The 17070-nt window shown below is 53.4% G+C and overlaps 1 protein-coding gene across 8 annotated transcripts in view; it reads left to right on the plus strand.

Moving 5' to 3' along the window:
* The window catches only part of PLEKHA7 (pleckstrin homology domain containing A7), a 134125-nt gene that overhangs the window by 106373 nt on the left and 10682 nt on the right, over positions 1-17070 (plus strand). For 7 of the 8 annotated variants that reach the window (XR_002830497.1, XM_023758124.1, XM_023758125.1 and 4 more), the window contains exons 16-24: positions 2960-3068; positions 3207-3433; positions 6630-6818; positions 6912-7029; positions 8894-8997; positions 9573-9773; positions 12612-12770; positions 15073-15206; positions 16414-16559. Coding sequence is in view for 7 of the 8 variants with exons in the window: in XM_023758124.1 (XP_023613892.1) it covers positions 2960-3068; positions 3207-3433; positions 6630-6818; positions 6912-7029; positions 8894-8997; positions 9573-9773; positions 12612-12770; positions 15073-15206; positions 16414-16559 (1387 nt within the window). In the remaining variant the exon portion in view is untranslated. Of the gene's footprint in view, positions 1-2959; positions 3069-3206; positions 3434-6629; positions 6819-6911; positions 7030-8893; positions 8998-9572; positions 9774-10610; positions 11235-12611; positions 12771-15072; positions 15207-16413; positions 16560-17070 lie in introns of those variants that run through there. The other variant, XM_023758129.1, reaches the window with a different exon arrangement.

A 17070-nucleotide genomic window follows, 5' to 3' on the forward strand; every position in this document is an offset into this window, starting at 1 on the left:
GGAGCTTGCCTCCCTTTAGCCAGGTTTGGCTATGAGAAAATCCATAGCCTTTTTATTGAAGACTAGAGGCCCAGTGCACAAAATTAATGCACAGGGGGAAGGGGTCCCCTCAGCCCAGCCTGCACCCTCTCCAATCCGGGACCCCTCGGGGGAAATCCTTCTCACAATCCTGTACCGCTGGCTCCTAACCACTCACCTGCCTGCTGGCCTGATCGCCTCTCACTGCCACCCCCCCTCCCGCCTGATTCCTCCTCACTACCCCCCCTGCTGGCTTGGTCGTCCCATGCAGCCTGCTGTTTGGTTGTCCATTGGTTGTTTTCGGTCGTGACGGCCCCTGGTTTTTTATATATTAGGATGAGTGGCTTTATTTATAAAGATTTTGATGGCCTCCTGGGTGGGGAAGCCAGAGGATCAAAGAGCATCTGGGTAACCGTGTGAGAGGCAGTGAGAGGCGAGGCTCCCTGTAGGTGTCCAATGAGTCAAGCCTTTGCTGAGTGTAGTACACAGCAGCCATCCTGCCCAGCCTGGCGTGAGGATGCAGGAATGAAACCCCACTGCCTTGCTCCCCAAAAGCTTCCTTTGCCTCGTCATTAAGTTCTGAAATTCCATCGCCGTTGGAGAAAGATAGAGGTTCTCTGGCCTGCGCTCCTCTCTGCTCTTCTCTTACGGGTGGGGTGACAAGGGCAAAGTGGGGGCAGGGTTTCGAACTAACTGGCAGGAGAAGTGTGCCAGGGAGACTGCCAGGGGAGCGGAGAGTTGATTCTAATCCCATGCTCCCCCTTCACCTGCTGCCAGGACTCTGCCTGGGGACCTCCGCTCTAGAGATAACCCTGTTAGCTTGTACCCGCACTCTGGGCTCACAGACACGTCTGCTTTAGGACACTTGTGCTTCAGTGAGGAGCCGAGCCTCAAGTTCATTATTGGCTTGTCCACCCTGAGGATGTGCGTTGGTGTATTAAAGGTGGGGAGAGTGTGAGAGGCTGAGCTGCTAGGAGGGAGGCCTCGGACATCTGTTGTCACGGCTGTTGGAGAGTATTTGACCAGGGACTTTTATGTGATTGGTCCTTTATCATTCAACATAAATGTACTAAGAATCTGCTGAGAACTTGCCTCTGCGGGATGGATCGGGGAGCACATTGTCTAGTTGTAGAATCAGACATGGCCATAAGCATGGCGCATGCGGGAACTCTTCTGGCAGAGTGTGGCCGGGGATGTGAAACTTTCTGTCCTCCCCCATGGTAATTTAAAAGCTGAAAGAATAGTCTATTTGATGTTTAAACAACTCTATTGAAAGATGCCCACCATCCCTTAACCACTACAGACCCCGCTCGCATCTTTCTAGGGCAGTGATGGCGAACCTTTTGAGCTCGGCGTGTCAGCATTTTGAAAAACCCTAACTTAACTTTGGTGCTGTGTCACATATAGAAATTTTTTGATATTTGCAACCATAGTAAAACAAAGATTTATATTTTTGATATTTATTTTATATATTTAAATGCCATTTAACAAAGAAAAATCAACCAAAAAAATGAGTTGTTCGTGTGCCACCTCTGACACGCGTGTCATAGGTTCGCCATCACTGTTCTAGGGCCTCTTCCCAGCCAGTTTTGGTTGTGACTTGTCAAGTGTGCCTATGGTCCTATAGCCTGGCTCTTTCCCAATCCTTTAAAAAACAACAGCTTTGCCATAGATGGTTTGGCTCAGTGGATGGAATGTTGGCCTCGGATTGAAGGGTTCTGGGTTTGATTCCGGTCAAGGGCATGTGCCTCAGTTACAGGCTCAATCCCTGGTCCGTCAAGGCTTATGTGACAGGCAGCCAATCGATGTTTCTCTCTCTCTCTCTCTCTCTCTCTCTCTCTCTCTCTCTCTCTCTCATCCCCTCCCTTCCACTTTCTAAAAATCAATGTAAAACTATCCTTGGGTGAGGATTAACAAAATAAAATTAAAAAATAACAGGCTTATTATATAATTCCCTCTTAAAGTATACAGTTCATTCGTTTTTAGAATATTCAGAGTTGCGTAACCATCCCCACAATATTATAACAACTTCATCATCCCCCAAAAGAAACCTTGTACCTATTAACGATCACTGCCCATCCCCACCCTCAATCCCCACTCCTGCTCTTGCCAATCACTAATCTATGTTCTTTCTTTCTGGATTTACCTATTCTGGACATTTATATAAAATGGAATCATACAGTCTGTGGCCTTCTGTGTCTGTGAATGTTTTCCAGGTTCGTCCATGTAGCATGTGTCAGTACGTCGTTCCCTTTTATTGCCAAAAATTTCTACAGCCCATTGTACTCTGAACTACTAGTAAACTTCACGTCCCAGGATTAACTGTCTTTTAAAAGATGCCATTTATAGTGTAGGGAAGGCGTAACCTCTAGTCCTTGCCTTCTCTTCCCTTATGCCAAAGTTGCCTGAGATGGTCCACTTTTAAAAATTGTGGTAAAATGTACATAGCATAAAATTTACCACCTTCACCGTGTTCCAGTGTACAGGTTGGTAGTGTTAAGTGTATTCACATTGTTGTGCACCCATCTGCACAACTCTTTGTCTTGCAGACCTGGAATTCTGTACCCAGGAAATAACAATCCCCTTCCCCCAGCATCCACACCCACCCTCTACTTTCTCTCTGAATCTGACGGCCTTCATGCCTCACATAAGTGGAATCCTACAGTGTCTAAGGCAGCCTGTTTCTAAATGAGGTGGAACTAGGCGAGGTGGACTTGTGAGAGCGCCCCTGGAATTTCTCTCCTGGGCCTTGAGCATCCTTCGTGTCTGCGCTTCCCCGTGAAGCCGTGGAGCAGGCTGGGCTCTAGCCCTGGTGGGGCTTCCCAAGGAAATGCCACCCGCCCAGGGTGAGGGGCCCTGTCTGAAATGACAGCACAGGTCCTATGAAAAAACGTCTCGTGAGGAGCTAAGAAGGAAGTGAACCGCCGCTCGTCTTCCGTAGGAGAAATCGCAGATACAGAAGGATCTCTGGAGGATTGAGGACGTCACCGCAGGCCTGAGTGCGAACAAGGAGAACTTCAGAATCCTGGTGGAGTCGGTCAAAAACCCTGGTGAGTGGGCCGTCTCCTGGGGGCCAGTGCCCAGGCAGGTGGGGTGGTCCCCGGGGTGTCAGGTCCTCCTGTGTGTCACTCCTCCGGGAAGTAGGTCTTGGTTCCATCCTATCCTTTGCTTCCCTCTGTGCCCCTTAGAGAGAAAAACAGTGCCTTTGTTTCCTCACCCGCCTGTGCCTTCACTCTCGACTTCTGAGAGCAAGCCGCCCCCGCAGCCCAGCCCTCCCACCAGCCCTGTGCGGACCCCTCTGGAGGTTCGGCTCTTCCCTCAGCTGCAAACCTACCTGCCCTACCGACCTCACCCGCCCCAGCTGAGGAAGGTGACGTCTCCTCTTCAGTCACCAACCAAGACGAAGCCCAAAGGTGTAAGTATGATGACCAGGACCAGGAGCTGAGCACCGTCTTTTCCTCTCTGTTCTCAGGTCAGCTTCTCTTGGGAGAGAAGTTTTTAGGGAAACGGGGGGAGATAGGACCAGCCTAAGTCCTGAGCCATGAGAGGTTAAGGAGTGGAAGGGCCCTGCCATTGGACCTCAGACTCCCAGAATTAGAAGGTGCCCTTGGATATAAGCTAGCCCAACCCTCCCATTTTGCAGCTGGGAAAACTGAGGCCCAGCAAGAGGAAGTGACTGTGCTGAGTGGTAGAATCTGTGATCTGCACCGTGCAGATAGGGGTGTGGCTGCTCCTTGCAAATCTGCAGTTACACACGTTCGTGGGCAGTGAGCTCATCTCAGCAGAAGAGGCTCCCTTATCTTCACCTACAGGTGAGCATGCTGCTGGGTAGTAGGTACAGTTGAGCCTCAAAATAGCCTCAGAGTACAGACAGGAAGGTCAGTATCCCCATGCCACAGATAAGAGAACTAAGGCCCAAAGGTGTTAAATTTGCTTAAAGTCTCATTGTTGGTTAGTAGTCAGTGCACATCTCCTGATCATTCCCTGTGCCATCTGCCATCTTATCGGACATTCGCCCCAGGTCCTCAGGTCAGGTTTGTGGCCCTGTGACTGCCTAGCCCTGCACCTTGGCTTGCCTGGCATAGAGAGAGTCCAAGCCCTTGGCAGAGTCTGGGACAACAGGAGACGTTAAGGAAACAGAACATGTGGTCGGGTACCAGGATAGCTCAAGTCTCCAAGGCCAGGCCAGCTCTGGCGGGAGAACCCAAGGGGTCTAGTCCAAGTGACTGGAGAGCCATAGCAGAGGGCACCTTGGAAGGGGGACCTCCAGGATTTTGCTTGGAGGAGCTTTGCCTGGGCACCATGTGTGCCTAGTACCCCTGACGATTGCACAGCTGTGGCTTAAACACACAAGTTCCCAATCCCGTCCTCACCATCTACCTGCCATGGCCCAAGGCCCAGAGCTGGAAGACAGGTGCCAGGACCCAGGGTCACTGTGAATTTCTTTATCTTAAGATCTCCCTCCTCATCCCAGATCTAGGGGGCCCGGAGCACCAGCCACAAACCAGGAGATAGAAATAGCAAATTAAACAGGAATGGTTGGGGAAGACGGCTGCTGACATAAGGCAGGCACCTGCCAGCCGGGACCAGCAGCAGAGGGAAAGGGTGCTAGCCTGGGAGCCAGACCAGCTGGATTCCAGCCCTTGTTCTCTCTGGGTCCTCTCTGAGCTTCCTCAGTTTCCCCTTATGCACAGCAACCAGCTCTGTCTAGACCAGGGATGGGCAAACTTTTTGACTCGAGGGCCACAATGGGTTCTTAAACTGGACCGGAGGGCCGGAACAAAAGCATGGATGGAGTGTTTGTGTGAACTAATATAAATTCAAAGTAAACATCATTACATAAAAGGGTACGGTCTTTTTTTTTTTAGTTTTATTCATTTCAAACGGGCCGGATCCAGCCCGCGGGCCGTAGTTTGCCCACGGCTGGTCTAGACACTCACAGAGGCCCATCTTCACAGCTTGGTCCTCCGTGGCTCGGGGGCAGGGCTTTTCCAGTTGGGTCAGCATCACAGCCAATGGGGGTCTTCTCTCCCCTCCTCTGGTAATGCATGTGTGTTCACCAGTTTCACCTGACCTGGTTATTGTTTGCTCTTTTTATATTTGTGAAATAATGACAACCTGAAATTGACGTAAAGCATGAATATATCACTTAACACATATTAATAAAGAGACCACCCACGTTATACCAACACCCAGACTAAGAAATAGAGCTTTGCAGCAACCAGAGCCCTCAGGCCTGTGGGCTCCTTCCCTGTGCAAGGCCCCTTCTGCCAGAGGTAGCCACTGGCTTGGCATTTGGGATCATTTCCTTGCCTTCTTTTAGTTTTGCTACCTATGTTTGCATCTCTAAATACCTTAGGTTAGCCTGTGTTTATTCTTTTGTATCTTGCATCTTTTTTCAACATTATACTTGTGTGATTCATCCCCATTATTACATGTAGCTATAGTTCTTTTATTTTTATTTGGCTTAGTTTCTTGAATTTAATGTCACTTACCTCTTTATTAGATGATCCTCTCAAGGGTACAAAATCAAACGATATGAAACAATATAGAATAAAGTGCCTCCCCCCGCCCTCTGTCTCCAGACATCCTATTGCCTTCCATCAAGGGCAATCAATGTTTTGTATTTATCATTCTGGGGAGCTTTTTAGAAATTGGTGATTCTGAGACCTTTGTCAGGGTTGGAAACCGGGATGCTCAGAGAGCCTGTGGGGAGAGCATTCACACAGTGATGAAATGTGTTGCATAAGAAGAATTCTGCTAAGCCTTTTTGAGGCAAGCTTGCAGTGCCCTTTCCCGAACTCTGCAAAATTCTGAAAAACAAAGCAAAATGAGACTAAGAAAGGGGGCGTTTAGGAGGAAGAGGTCTCAGTGGCCACTTGTCCCAGGACTAGGTGTCCATGGCAGTTGGGAGCCAGGCTGTTGATCCATAGAGAAGCCACGGCCCTCAGAGGGTCATGGGCCAGGCGGTGGCAGGCGGGGCGGAGGCGGGCGGGGGGGGTGGGTGTCAAGGAAAATAGTGACAGTCATCATCCTCAGGGAGTGGGCTGCAGGGCAGGCAGTGAGTCACCCGTTCTGACCACCTGTTCAGCCCCCAGGTCAGGAAGGAGGAAATGTTTTGTGACCGTTCACATTTCTGATAGAGAGGGCAAGAGGAGGTAGACTGTCCTTGCTCAGCTCTCCACCTGCTGAGGGGTCCTGAGACCAGGCAGGAACAGTGCGCTCAGCCTGAGCACTGTGGAGGGGGTGACATGGCTGGGGGACGGAGGGGGGGGGGAGCTGTCATAGACTTACCAGTAAGTGCAGGGTTGCCAGCCTGTTCCCCCTATGGTGCATTCCAGGCGAATAGAGACCTGAGTTCTGGATTTAGGGACGCAGTATAGGCAGCACTTTGACAAATGGAAAATGCAACTCAAAGGGAAGAACGGATTTGGAGCCAAGGTGTCACCTTGTTCATGGCTCTGCCAGGGGGAATGTTGGCACCGCTGGGCTGAAGTGGCTGTGCTCTTCAGGCCTGGGGTGTCCTGTTCCGGCCATTGGGCCACCACTGGGGTGGGGCCACCAGGCCTCCTCCCTCCAGCTCCCTCTCACTGGGCACTTTCCCTGAGCAGGAAGACGAGGCACCTCCCAGGCCCCCACTCCCTGAGCTCTACAGCCCGGAGGACCAGCCCCCGGCCGTGCCGCCTCTGCCCAGGGAGGCCACCGTCATCCGGCACACTTCCGTGCGGGGCCTCAAGCGGCAGTCGGACGAGAGGAAGCGAGATCGGGAGCAGGGGCAGTGTGTGAACGGGGACTCGAGGGTGAGCAGAGAGGACCCTGGGGCTGCCCACTGGGTGGGGAGAGGGAGGGTGGTGGTGCTGGGCAGGTATGACAGCCTCGGACTCTGCTCGCAGGTGGAGCTCCGGTCCTACGTTAGTGAGCCCGAGCTGACGACTTTCGGTGGGGACGTGGCCCAGCCTCCCCTGGGGCCCGTGGGCTCTGAGAGCAGGTACCAGACGCTGCCCAGCAGAGGTAAGTCACCCCTCTCCACGGAGGCTTCTGGGAACCCCAGCTCTGCCCATCACTGCTCCCCAACCCTCACCTGGTGCCTCGCACCCTTCTGCCTGCAGCGTTGGACCTCGGGCCCCAGCTGCCACAGGTTCTGGGCTTCGGGGAGGGCCTGTCATTCCTTTCTCGGGCCCACATCCTGGTTCTCTTTCTCTTTATTACATCTGTTCCTGGGCATAATGCTAACAGCAATTGCTATAAAGCTCGGCACTGTGTCGAGTTAAGCCCTTTATAATCATTTAGTTAATATTCATAATCTATGAGGAAAGTACTATTATTATCTCCATTTTAGAGATAAGAGAACTAGGGCTCAGAGAAATTAACTTGCTAATTAGCTAAAGTGTTGGAGCCGGATTCCAGCCCAGTGTTCTGGCTGCAGAGCGGCGGCAGCGTAGGCTGGGAGAGCGGTAACCAAGGGCCTTTAGAGGGTTATGTCCTCTTTGTCACTCTAGCACTCGGTGAATCCTTTCTTTACACGAACACACTGTCTCTTCAATCGGGTCTTCTTCTCACTGTCCTTCCCTATCCCTTCAAGATGGGATGGGAACAGACTTAGGCCCTTAGACTCACTCGTAGCTCATTTTCCCCAAAGCCAGACCCTCTTCCTCAGAAGTCCCCATACAGGGAGGCCTCCTGGAGCCCCTGAGCAGGCAGACCACGCTCCCGCCTCTGACCCTCCTGTCTGCTTCCGGAGGCGGAAGATCAGGTGCTTTTCCCCGCTTGGCCAGGTGGACGGACACATAGCTGGGCTCCGGCACGTGTGGGGTTCTGTGACTCCCACCTCACCACACTGTCTAGGCTGCTGTGGCCTGAGCTGGTCCCTGCTGAGTTGGGGCCATGGCTGCCCTTGACACTGTGCCCGGAGGCCTTGCAGCCTTCCTTCATTATGGCCTGGAGGTGTTTCTCAGTGGCCGTATTGGTGACATTGTGGGCAGGACAGTTCTTTGTTGCTTGGGATTCTCTGGACATGGTAGGACATTCATCATTGTCTTTCCCACGTGCTGTGTGCTGGTGGTGTTCTCGTCAGGGTGTGAGGACCACCCCTGATGAGAATCATTGCTCATGGAGAAAGCACAGGCTGTGGCAGCAGCCGGCCAGGGTGAGATGACTCCTCAGAGCCGTAGGACCCAGACACAGGAAGCACATGTCAGTGAGGCCCCTGCCATGTACCTTGGACAAATCTCTTAACCTCTGTGAGCCTTAGATCGGGCAGCTCTACCATGGTCAAGTGATGCTTACTGTGTAGGGCCAGTGGGACCATCTACATAGCAGTGCCCGACATAGTACGTGCTCAGTAAATGTTTGGTGCCTTCTTCTATCCCTTCATCCATTTACTCATTCAGTCAGCCAACCAGGCATTGTTGGATTTGCAGTCTAATTAGACACGTGTGTGGACACTGTCTGTGGTCAGTAACCAGTGCATATGCTGAGGGGTATTGGGAATAGTTGGTTCTGCCTCAGCATTTCAGGGGCCTGCACACAGGCAGGGTATCTGAACTGGGTCATGCAGGATGCTGAGAGTCAGCAGCAGGAAGGGGTGAAGGGTATTCCGACCCCTCCATCCTTTCCATCCTCTGCATGTGAGGGAAGACTAGGGTCATCCACAGATCTCTAGGGACACTGTCCCCCATTGGGGACAGAGGGCACCCCTGGACTGGCCCCTCATCCTCTACCTGGGGCCTTGCTCTTCCAGGCCCTGGAGAGGAAGAACAGCGGGTTGTTGGCTGAGCCCCCGTGGTCCCGTCACGGCCGTGGGAGGTGATTGGGGAGGGGCTGGTGGCCTGGCCACCCCACCACCAATACACTCCCTTTCTCTTTCCTCCCTAAGGGCTCTCGGGGTCCACATCAAGGCTCCAGCAATCGTCCACCATTGCGCCCTATGTCACCCTCCGGAGGGGTCTGAATGCCGAAAGCAGCAAGATGACCTTCCCTGTGAGTGGCCTTGAGAAGTTTCCGAGGAGCTCGCTGCTCCCTCACGCACAGAGGGACGGGCTCCACGGTGGACGGTGACTGCGACCCTGTGAGGCCTGGGATGGTCTCTGAGGTCGTCTCGGCTCCTCCTGAGCTCAGGGCCCCTGTCACCGTGTGCTCCGTGATGTCTCCCCCACAGTCCACCAAGAAGGGCATCTTTCCTGAGGACACCCCCCCTTTCTCCCCAGCCTGTCAGGCTCAAAGGAGGGAGCCCAGGAAGTCTGCACCCTGAGTTCTGAACCCTGAGTTCTGACCCCACCACGTGCCGCCTGTATGCCTGACTGGACAGGCCTGGGCCTCAGTGTCTGCATCTGCAGAATGGGCTGCTGCCCAGGAAGCCCGGGGGGCCAGGGGCGTCGTGTCGATGAGTAGGCTTAGAGACAGTGGTTCTCCACGGCCGAGAGGAGCCCAACTAGATAGAGTGTGTTTGTGTGTGAGAGAGAGACAGACGGACACAGAACGGGCATGAAGCCGCCGTGTGGCTGCCCTGTGTGTTCCCAGCCCAGCTGCCCTGTCTCTCGCCTCTTCCTCCTCAGAGACCCAAGAGTGCCTTGGAGCGTCTGTACTCAGGGGACCACCAGCGGGGCAAGATGAGTGCGGAGGAGCAGCTGGAGCGCATGAAGCGGCACCAGAAGGCCCTGGTCCGGGAGCGCAAGAGGACGCTGAGCCAAGGAGAGAGGACGAGCCTGCCCTCGTCTCGCTACCTCAGCCACCCGCTCCCTGGAGATACTGGCTCAGTATGTTAGGAGGGTCCAGGCAGGTGGGGCCGGGACAGGGAGCAGAGCTTCCCCGAGTCCCCCAAACACTAGCACGTCACACCCCTGGGAGAGTGGGCCGTTGACCTAGAGGATCCCGAGAGCACCTCCCGGGGCTGTTCTGTTTGCACGCTGGGACACGTGTGTGACCGGGTCAGAGGGTGATGGGGAAGCAGAGCTGGAGTGAGGATGTCACTGCAGGCGTCACGGAGCCTGAGGAACTGTCCAGTCAGTTCTCTGAGTGGAGCTTGACAGAGGCCTTTGTAGACGTTAGGAGTCTCAGCTGAATCAAGGACTTGGGAATAGGTACTTGGTTTGAGGATTCAAGGAGTGGAGGAGGAAGATGGTGAGACGATTTGGTGAGGAGGAGCACAAGCCCACCAGTCTCCCAAACTCCCACGCGGTTGCCCTATGGGGCAGCTGAGCGCAGGGTCACGCCCCACACCCCAGGGCTGTGGTCTCCTGCTGCTTGTGGTGCTCACAGGCCCACGGTGCCCTGAGAGAGCTGGGGACTGTGTGCTGCCCCTGGTGGTGCTTCCAGGTACTGCATCCCGCCCACAGCCGCCTTAGGTCCGATTTGGATACATCCCATTTGACTTTTTCCTGTTTGAAATCAAGTGTTTCCCTGGACCGCTAGCCTGACTGTCCTTTCCCTAATTCATTGCACAAGCTCTTCTGCTTTTCGTGTTACCGCTTGCGCATTGCCTCTCTAACCCTGCCTGATTGTGTTTACAGAAGCTTCTAATTTGCAGTGAACATTCTCTAACTGGCCTGTGCTCTTTGCTACCAGGCTTATCATAGCAGCTCTTGTCTCCATAGCCTAGCGAGCACTCCCATGTGTGACTCACCTTTCCGCTGCCCCCTTCGTGCAGGGCCTACCGATTCACAATTAATTCCCTCGTCCCAGAAGCTGCCCTGCGAGACGGAGCCACCCTGCCGCCCGAGGGCCGTGGTCACTGGCAGAGGTCTGGGCATTATGAACTTACCAAAGTCCATGTCTCACGTCTAGTCAGTAGACACGGACCTCAGAGATTGTACATTTGAATAAATTCTATCAAGTCTAAGTTGGTTTGCTTTTAATTCCTCCAGTCCCATGGCACAATTCTAATGGAAAACTTTTTTGTGTTTTTAGTACTTAATAACTTGAACAGATATTGAGCTATAGTATGTTCTGTATTTAGAGGGTCCCTGGGCAGCTGTTAGCTCAGACACCAAAGGGGGAAGTCCCAGGACACTCATCTCCTGAAAAGCTGCAAAGCCAGTAACTTTTAAACTTTATAAGCAAATGTCATGTGGGGGAACACTGACCTTTTACAAACTAATGTCTCAAGTGTAGAAAGGTTATCTAAAAATCGTAACTTGAATACCTTGTAATTTCTCTCTTAAAAAAGAAAGGGCTTGTGTAAGTCTCTGTATCGACGCCAATAAACGTGTTGCTAATAATAATGGATTGGCGTGGTTCTTCCCCAGGGCACACGGCAGAGCCTAGAGGCCTTTCTCTGTTTGTGGAAACAATCAGGCTGGGTTTAAACGAGGACTTCTCTCTCTATCTGGGCCACACGTGAGCCTGTAAAGAAATGTGCTTTTATTTCTTTTGTGAATCATTAAATTCATTTTTTCATCCCTGAAATGTCAACTGCCTAATCCTTTTCATACTGTGATTGGAAACTTAAGAGCTTAGATTGGCTTGGCACCAGTATTGAGAGCTTGTGCATGAATGGGTGGAATGTGCGGACACTGGCTATGGGTTTGGGGCTGTGGGGGCACTTGAAGCATCATCAAGGGCAATCATGACCACTGGGGCCCTGTGAGGTGGGTGGTGTGGGAGGGAGGAGATGACCTGGGATGGAGAAGCATCTGTTCAGTTTCTGCTCAAGAGAAGAGAGGCTTTGAGCCTGTTCCATCCCCTCAAAACCTGCTCAGCGTCAAAGGCGGGCCACACAGGGCTGCCTCCAAGTCACACAGTTGTGCTTGGATCTTTAAATGGCCAGTTAGATTTTCCCTCTGTGAGGAGACACTTGTAAGGTCGATACCACGGAACAGCCTTGAACATGTTGCATTTGATTTAGCATTTCAGTCTTACATGTCTTTGTTTCTTTTCTAACTTAAAGGAAACTTTTGCCCCACATAGATGCCTTGATACACAGCAGTTTATCTGCTTCACTGACCCCCAGCTGCTCCCTCTTGGGCCTCCCCAGCCCCACTGTGGGTGCTGTAGGCCCAGCACTAAAAGTGTCCTGTTGAGGATCCCCCTTACAGAGGCTCTTGGCTATTCCTCTTGCTCACCAGGGCCCCAAAGGGCTTGTTTCTTCCATTATTGCTGAGCTGGGACGTATGGCTCCTGTACCAGAATGCTCCCCCGACTCTGGGGCAGCAGGAGAGGCAAATCCCTTCTCCAGAATCCTCCCAGGTTGTGTAGGTGTCACCCTCTTGAACCTGGGGGCCTCCTGTATCCCTGGGGACCATGTGAGTCTAAAGTCATGGGTCTTGGACCTGTGCCCTGGGGATCATGTTTGAACCCTCGGGGGCCTAGAGCAGAAAGAAATTGGCAGTCTGGAGTCAGGCTATCTAAAAGGGACAGAGGCCCCGTTCTCCATTCCTCGGAGAGGTACAGCATACAGCAGGGATACCCCTGTCATAAAACGGCTGCCTCGCTTTAGAGATGAGGTTGAGTTCCAGGGTCACATAGCTCCACCCGATTGGATCACAGGTGCATCTTCCCAAGGACCCCAGGGCCTGCAAGACCATTCAGAAGGGGACCGGCTGGCTGCTGCAGCCATCAGGGAGCGACTACACTTAACCCTCTTGTTCTGTTGCCAGTGGAAGCGCGAGCAGGACTTTGACCTGCAGTTGCTGGACCGCGCCGTGCAAGGGGAGAGGAAGGAAGAGGAGGAGAATGGCTGGTTGAAAGTGCAGGCCGTGCCTGTCACTGAGTTGGACCTGGAGCCGCAAGACTATGACTTGGACATCAGCAGAGAGGTGAGGGCAGGGGCTTCCTTCATGCTGCCCCAGGAGGCACGGCCCTCAGGCTCCCAGCCTGACCTGCCCTCCTCGGGGCCCTGGGGGGTGTTGTCCTCAAGTGGGGATAAGGCTCAGCTTCAGTGTGGCCCAGGAGACAGGATGGGTAGCAGCTTGAGGCAATAAAAGGAGCCCAGTGTTTTGATGCAGATTCAAATCTCTGCAATTTGGGGCAAGTCATGTACCTGCTCTGTGCCTCGGTTTCCTCAGTGGTGAAAGTGGGTTGTGATGAGGATTAACTGATTCCATGGGCTGCCTGGAGGATCAGCAATGATCAGAAGGCCATGAGCACCAGGCCTGGCACAGCGCAGGCATGGAGTGAGGTAGTTATTGTTAGGAGATGTTCCTTGCAAAACCCAGCCTTGGCCTTGCCACTGGCCTCTAAGGACGACTTGGGCAATCAGACTTGAGAAAAATGGGCGGGTTTGAAAAACAGGTGACATTTCCAGCCAAGGCCGGAGTTATAGACCTGCATAGTTCTGGTTTGAATTCCTTTGGCGCCCTCTGGTGGCCCCAATGCATCATGACCGGCAGGCCTGGGAAACCAAGTCACCCCCGGGTGGGGATTAATTACATACAGATTCAACATGTCTCTGCCTAGAAGAGAAAGGGAATCAGAGGGTGACAGATGCAGTCCTCAAGACATAGGGTGGTCTCCTGTGACCTCCATTGTGTCATTTGTAAGCTCCTTAGGGCAGATTCTAATGGCTGGTTGGTTCACTTTTGCCCCCGAACACCGGGCCAGCACATAACCGGTACTCTGTAACTCTTTGCTGAATGAGGACTCTGTTGAATGAAACACAGTGGCCCACAGATATCCCAAAAGCATTTGTACGAGGACTAGCCAGGCCTGAAGCTGCATGAGGAAATGTGCTCACCACACGAAGGGTAGACTTAGCAGTGTGGGGGGCAAATTGACGCCCGGAGGATGAGTTCTGGGGTCAGCTGGAGCGCCAGGGGTTAATGAGTCCCCCGCCCTCAGACCTTTTGCCTCTGAAGCAGCCAAAGGTCAGTGCTTTCTCAGGTTCACAAAAGAAGCTTCTGCACGCTGCCCGGGCAGTGAAAGTTTCTGTGGTGTCCTCGTTGCCTGCCAGCCAGGGGAAAAAGTCCTTCCTTATCTCTAACCTAAATCCCTCCGCTACAATGTAATCTACTTCCTTCCTCTGGATCTGCCCTCATTGGAAGCCACAGAGAAGAGCTTATTTCTTGCCACCTTTCACCAGAAGGAAAGGGCAGCCTGGGTTTAAATTCAAGTCCAGATTTGCCCTGGGATTGGATTTAGCTTGTTTTTAGAAACTTCAACCAGCCCCACTTTTTTTTTAAATCTAAGAAGACATGTTTTTATTTATTGTTAACAACATGTATTTTACAATAGGACAAGGATACAAGGACTAAAACAGCAGGGCTCCCCCATGCAGCCCGAGCCACACCGGAAGCCTCTGAGAACCATTTAGCGCTCTGACTGCAGTTGTCACTCTCGTGTGCTGTTGTCATTCAAATCCCCCGGGGCGTGCAAAACTGGCCTTTAGCGGTCTCAGCCCCAGCGACACTGTCGAGACTATTGAAGCTGAGGCTGCTCCTGGGTTCCCGTGAAAGGCTGGTGGGCAGGGGTTGGGACGTTTTCCTCTAGAAGGAAACAGACAAGCACGGCTGCCTCCTGTCCAGCTCAGAGGAGCTTTCGTAGGGACAGAAAGCACTGTCGCCACCCAGCCATCCCTCCACCTGCACACCTGCTCACCCACCCATCTATCTACCCACCCACCCACCCACCCACCTATCCTCCCATCCACCTACCCACCCACCCATCTACCCACCCATCCACCAGCCATCCAAGGAGTATTTGCTGAGGGGTACTAAGTGCCAGGTCCTTGCTCAGACAGCAGCAGGTTGTAGCGGGCAGGGTCGGAAGGCTTCTCGAGGTGCGGGTGGAATGATGAGGCGGGGTCAGTGGAGCAAAGGAAGAGCATCCCAGGCGAGGATGGTCATTTCTGTCCTGAGGGCTTCTAGTCCAGTTGTTTTGCCTCCCCCTCCCCTCCCCTGTAGGAGGTTGTTGGGTGGAGTGGAAAGAACATGGTTTCTGGAGTCAAACCCGGCTTCCGATCCTGACTCCTCAGTAGGCTGCCATTGGGATCTTAGCAAGCCAACCTCTGTGGGCAACGCATGCTTCCTCGTGGTGAGGGACAGGGTGTGGGAGTGGGTCCTGAATGCAGATATCTGAGCGCCACCCCTTCCCCTCCGCATGGCCTCCTGGTCCTCTCCTCAGCTGTCCAAACCAGAGAAGGTCTCCATCCCTGAGCGTTACGTGGATCTGGAACCTGAGGAGCCGCCCAGCCTGGAGGAGCTGCAGGCGCGGTATCGCAAAGCTGAGAAGATCCGCAGCATCCTCACCCGGTCCAGGTCAGCCCTCCTGCTGCCCGTGTCCTGACGGCCTGCCAGGCCCCATCCCATGGGTGTCTCAGTGGAGTGGGCCTGGGCCAGGCTGGCTAGGGTGTGTGTTTCGCCAGCTTCCTCCCCATTGGAAAGGGCTGGCTGGCGCTCAGTGCGTCACCAGCACCTCATTGAGGAAGCTGGCCTAGGCCACCTGTGAAGTCCTCAGACAGAAGGCCTCTCCTGTGTCCCATGGCCCTGGCACGTGTGGGGAGCGGAGCCAAGCATGGCTGTGACTTGGACACAGTTGGGGCTCCAGCATTAGGGCCCGTGTACCCTCAGACAGACCCATAGACCAGAGCCAGGCGCCCCAGCCTTGTTCTGAGGCGCCAGACTTTCCCACTTCCCGGGACGCTAGGGCCCTAAGAAGTGCCTTCCCTGTTCCCTCAGCCTCCATAAACCTCACGTGTGCAGGCCTCCCTTTCAGAGCTCAGTTAGCCTTTGCACATCTGGATTTAGCAGGAGCCTGGAGCTGGCGCTCTGATCTTGAGGTCTGTGATTCCCCAAAGGAAGAGCAAAGCTGTGATTTTGGGGGTATTTGCGGAGAAGGACGCACACCTTTGTCTAGAGCAGTGGTTCTCAACCTGTGGGTCGCGACCCCTTTGGGGGTCGAATGACCCTTTCACAGGGGTCGCCTAAGACCATCGGAAAACACATATATAATTACATATTGTTTTTGTGATTAATCACTATGCTTTAATTATGTTCAATTTGTAACAATGAAATTGGGGGTCACCACAACATGAGCAACTGTATTAAAGGGTCGTGGCATTAGGAAGGTTATGAATCACTGGCCAAGAGAGAAAGTGCACTGTTTTTTGTTTGTTTGTTTTAAAATATATTTTTATTGATTTCAGAGAGGAAGGGAGAGGGAGAGAGAGGTAGAAACATCAGTGATGAGAGATAATCATTGATTGGCTGCCTCCTGCACGACCCCCACTGGGGATTGAGCCCACAACCTGGGCATGTGCCCTGATCAGGAATCAAACCAAGACCTCCTGGTTCAAAGGTTGAAGCTGAGCCAACCTTTCACTGAGCCACGCTGGCTGGGCAAAAGTGCACTGTTTTTATCAATGCCCCCTACAAGAATGAGAGCCGCAGGCCAGGAGACCCCCTCCCCCAGAGGCAGATGGTGGGGTGGCGAGGGCCCACCACCTGCTCTCTGGCCGTCCTACAGCATGTGCAACCTGCAGCCGGCCTCAGGCCAGGACCGGAGGAACAGCGTGGCCGACCTGGACTCACAGATACAGGAGCAGGAGCGCATCATCAACATCTCCTACGCCCTGGCCTCTGAGGCCTCCCAGCGCAGCAAGCAGGTGGCAGGTGAGGCCATGGAAACTGGGTCCTGCTCGCTGCCCCCTGGAACTCGGGGCCAGTCGGGGAGTCTCCGTGGAAAACCCGGTGTCGGGGGCCAGTGTTGTGTTCTCCTGTCCCACAAGCACCGCAGGGCGGGGAAGATGACGTGGGGCAGGCTGAGCATTGGGGGTATTGGAGCTCAGGAGTGTCAGGAAGGAGGCCCCAGCGAGGGGGTCCATTGCTCCTTCTTAAATGTGGGAGTGGCTCTGCTGTTCAGCTTTCCCAGAGACTGTGGGTTAAGAACAAGTGTTTCAGGGCCCTGAGCTTGGGGAACAAGGCTGAGGTTTCTGGCCTCATGACGAAGGGGACAGGAAAGCTGTAGGTGCTTGGACTTCTGCTGAGACTGAGGCAGAATGGGCCCTCTAGTCATCCCCAGGACCCCTGCTTTGGTCCCCAAATCAAAGCCACCATTCATCTTAGTGACCTGTGCCAGATAGCAGGACTTGGGAAGTGGGACTTTGGGGGCCAATGAGGGGAA

Source organism: Myotis lucifugus, unplaced genomic scaffold (assembly GCF_000147115.1).
Source record: "Myotis lucifugus unplaced genomic scaffold, Myoluc2.0 scaffold_124, whole genome shotgun sequence".
Classification (NCBI taxonomy): domain Eukaryota; kingdom Metazoa; phylum Chordata; class Mammalia; order Chiroptera; family Vespertilionidae; genus Myotis; species Myotis lucifugus.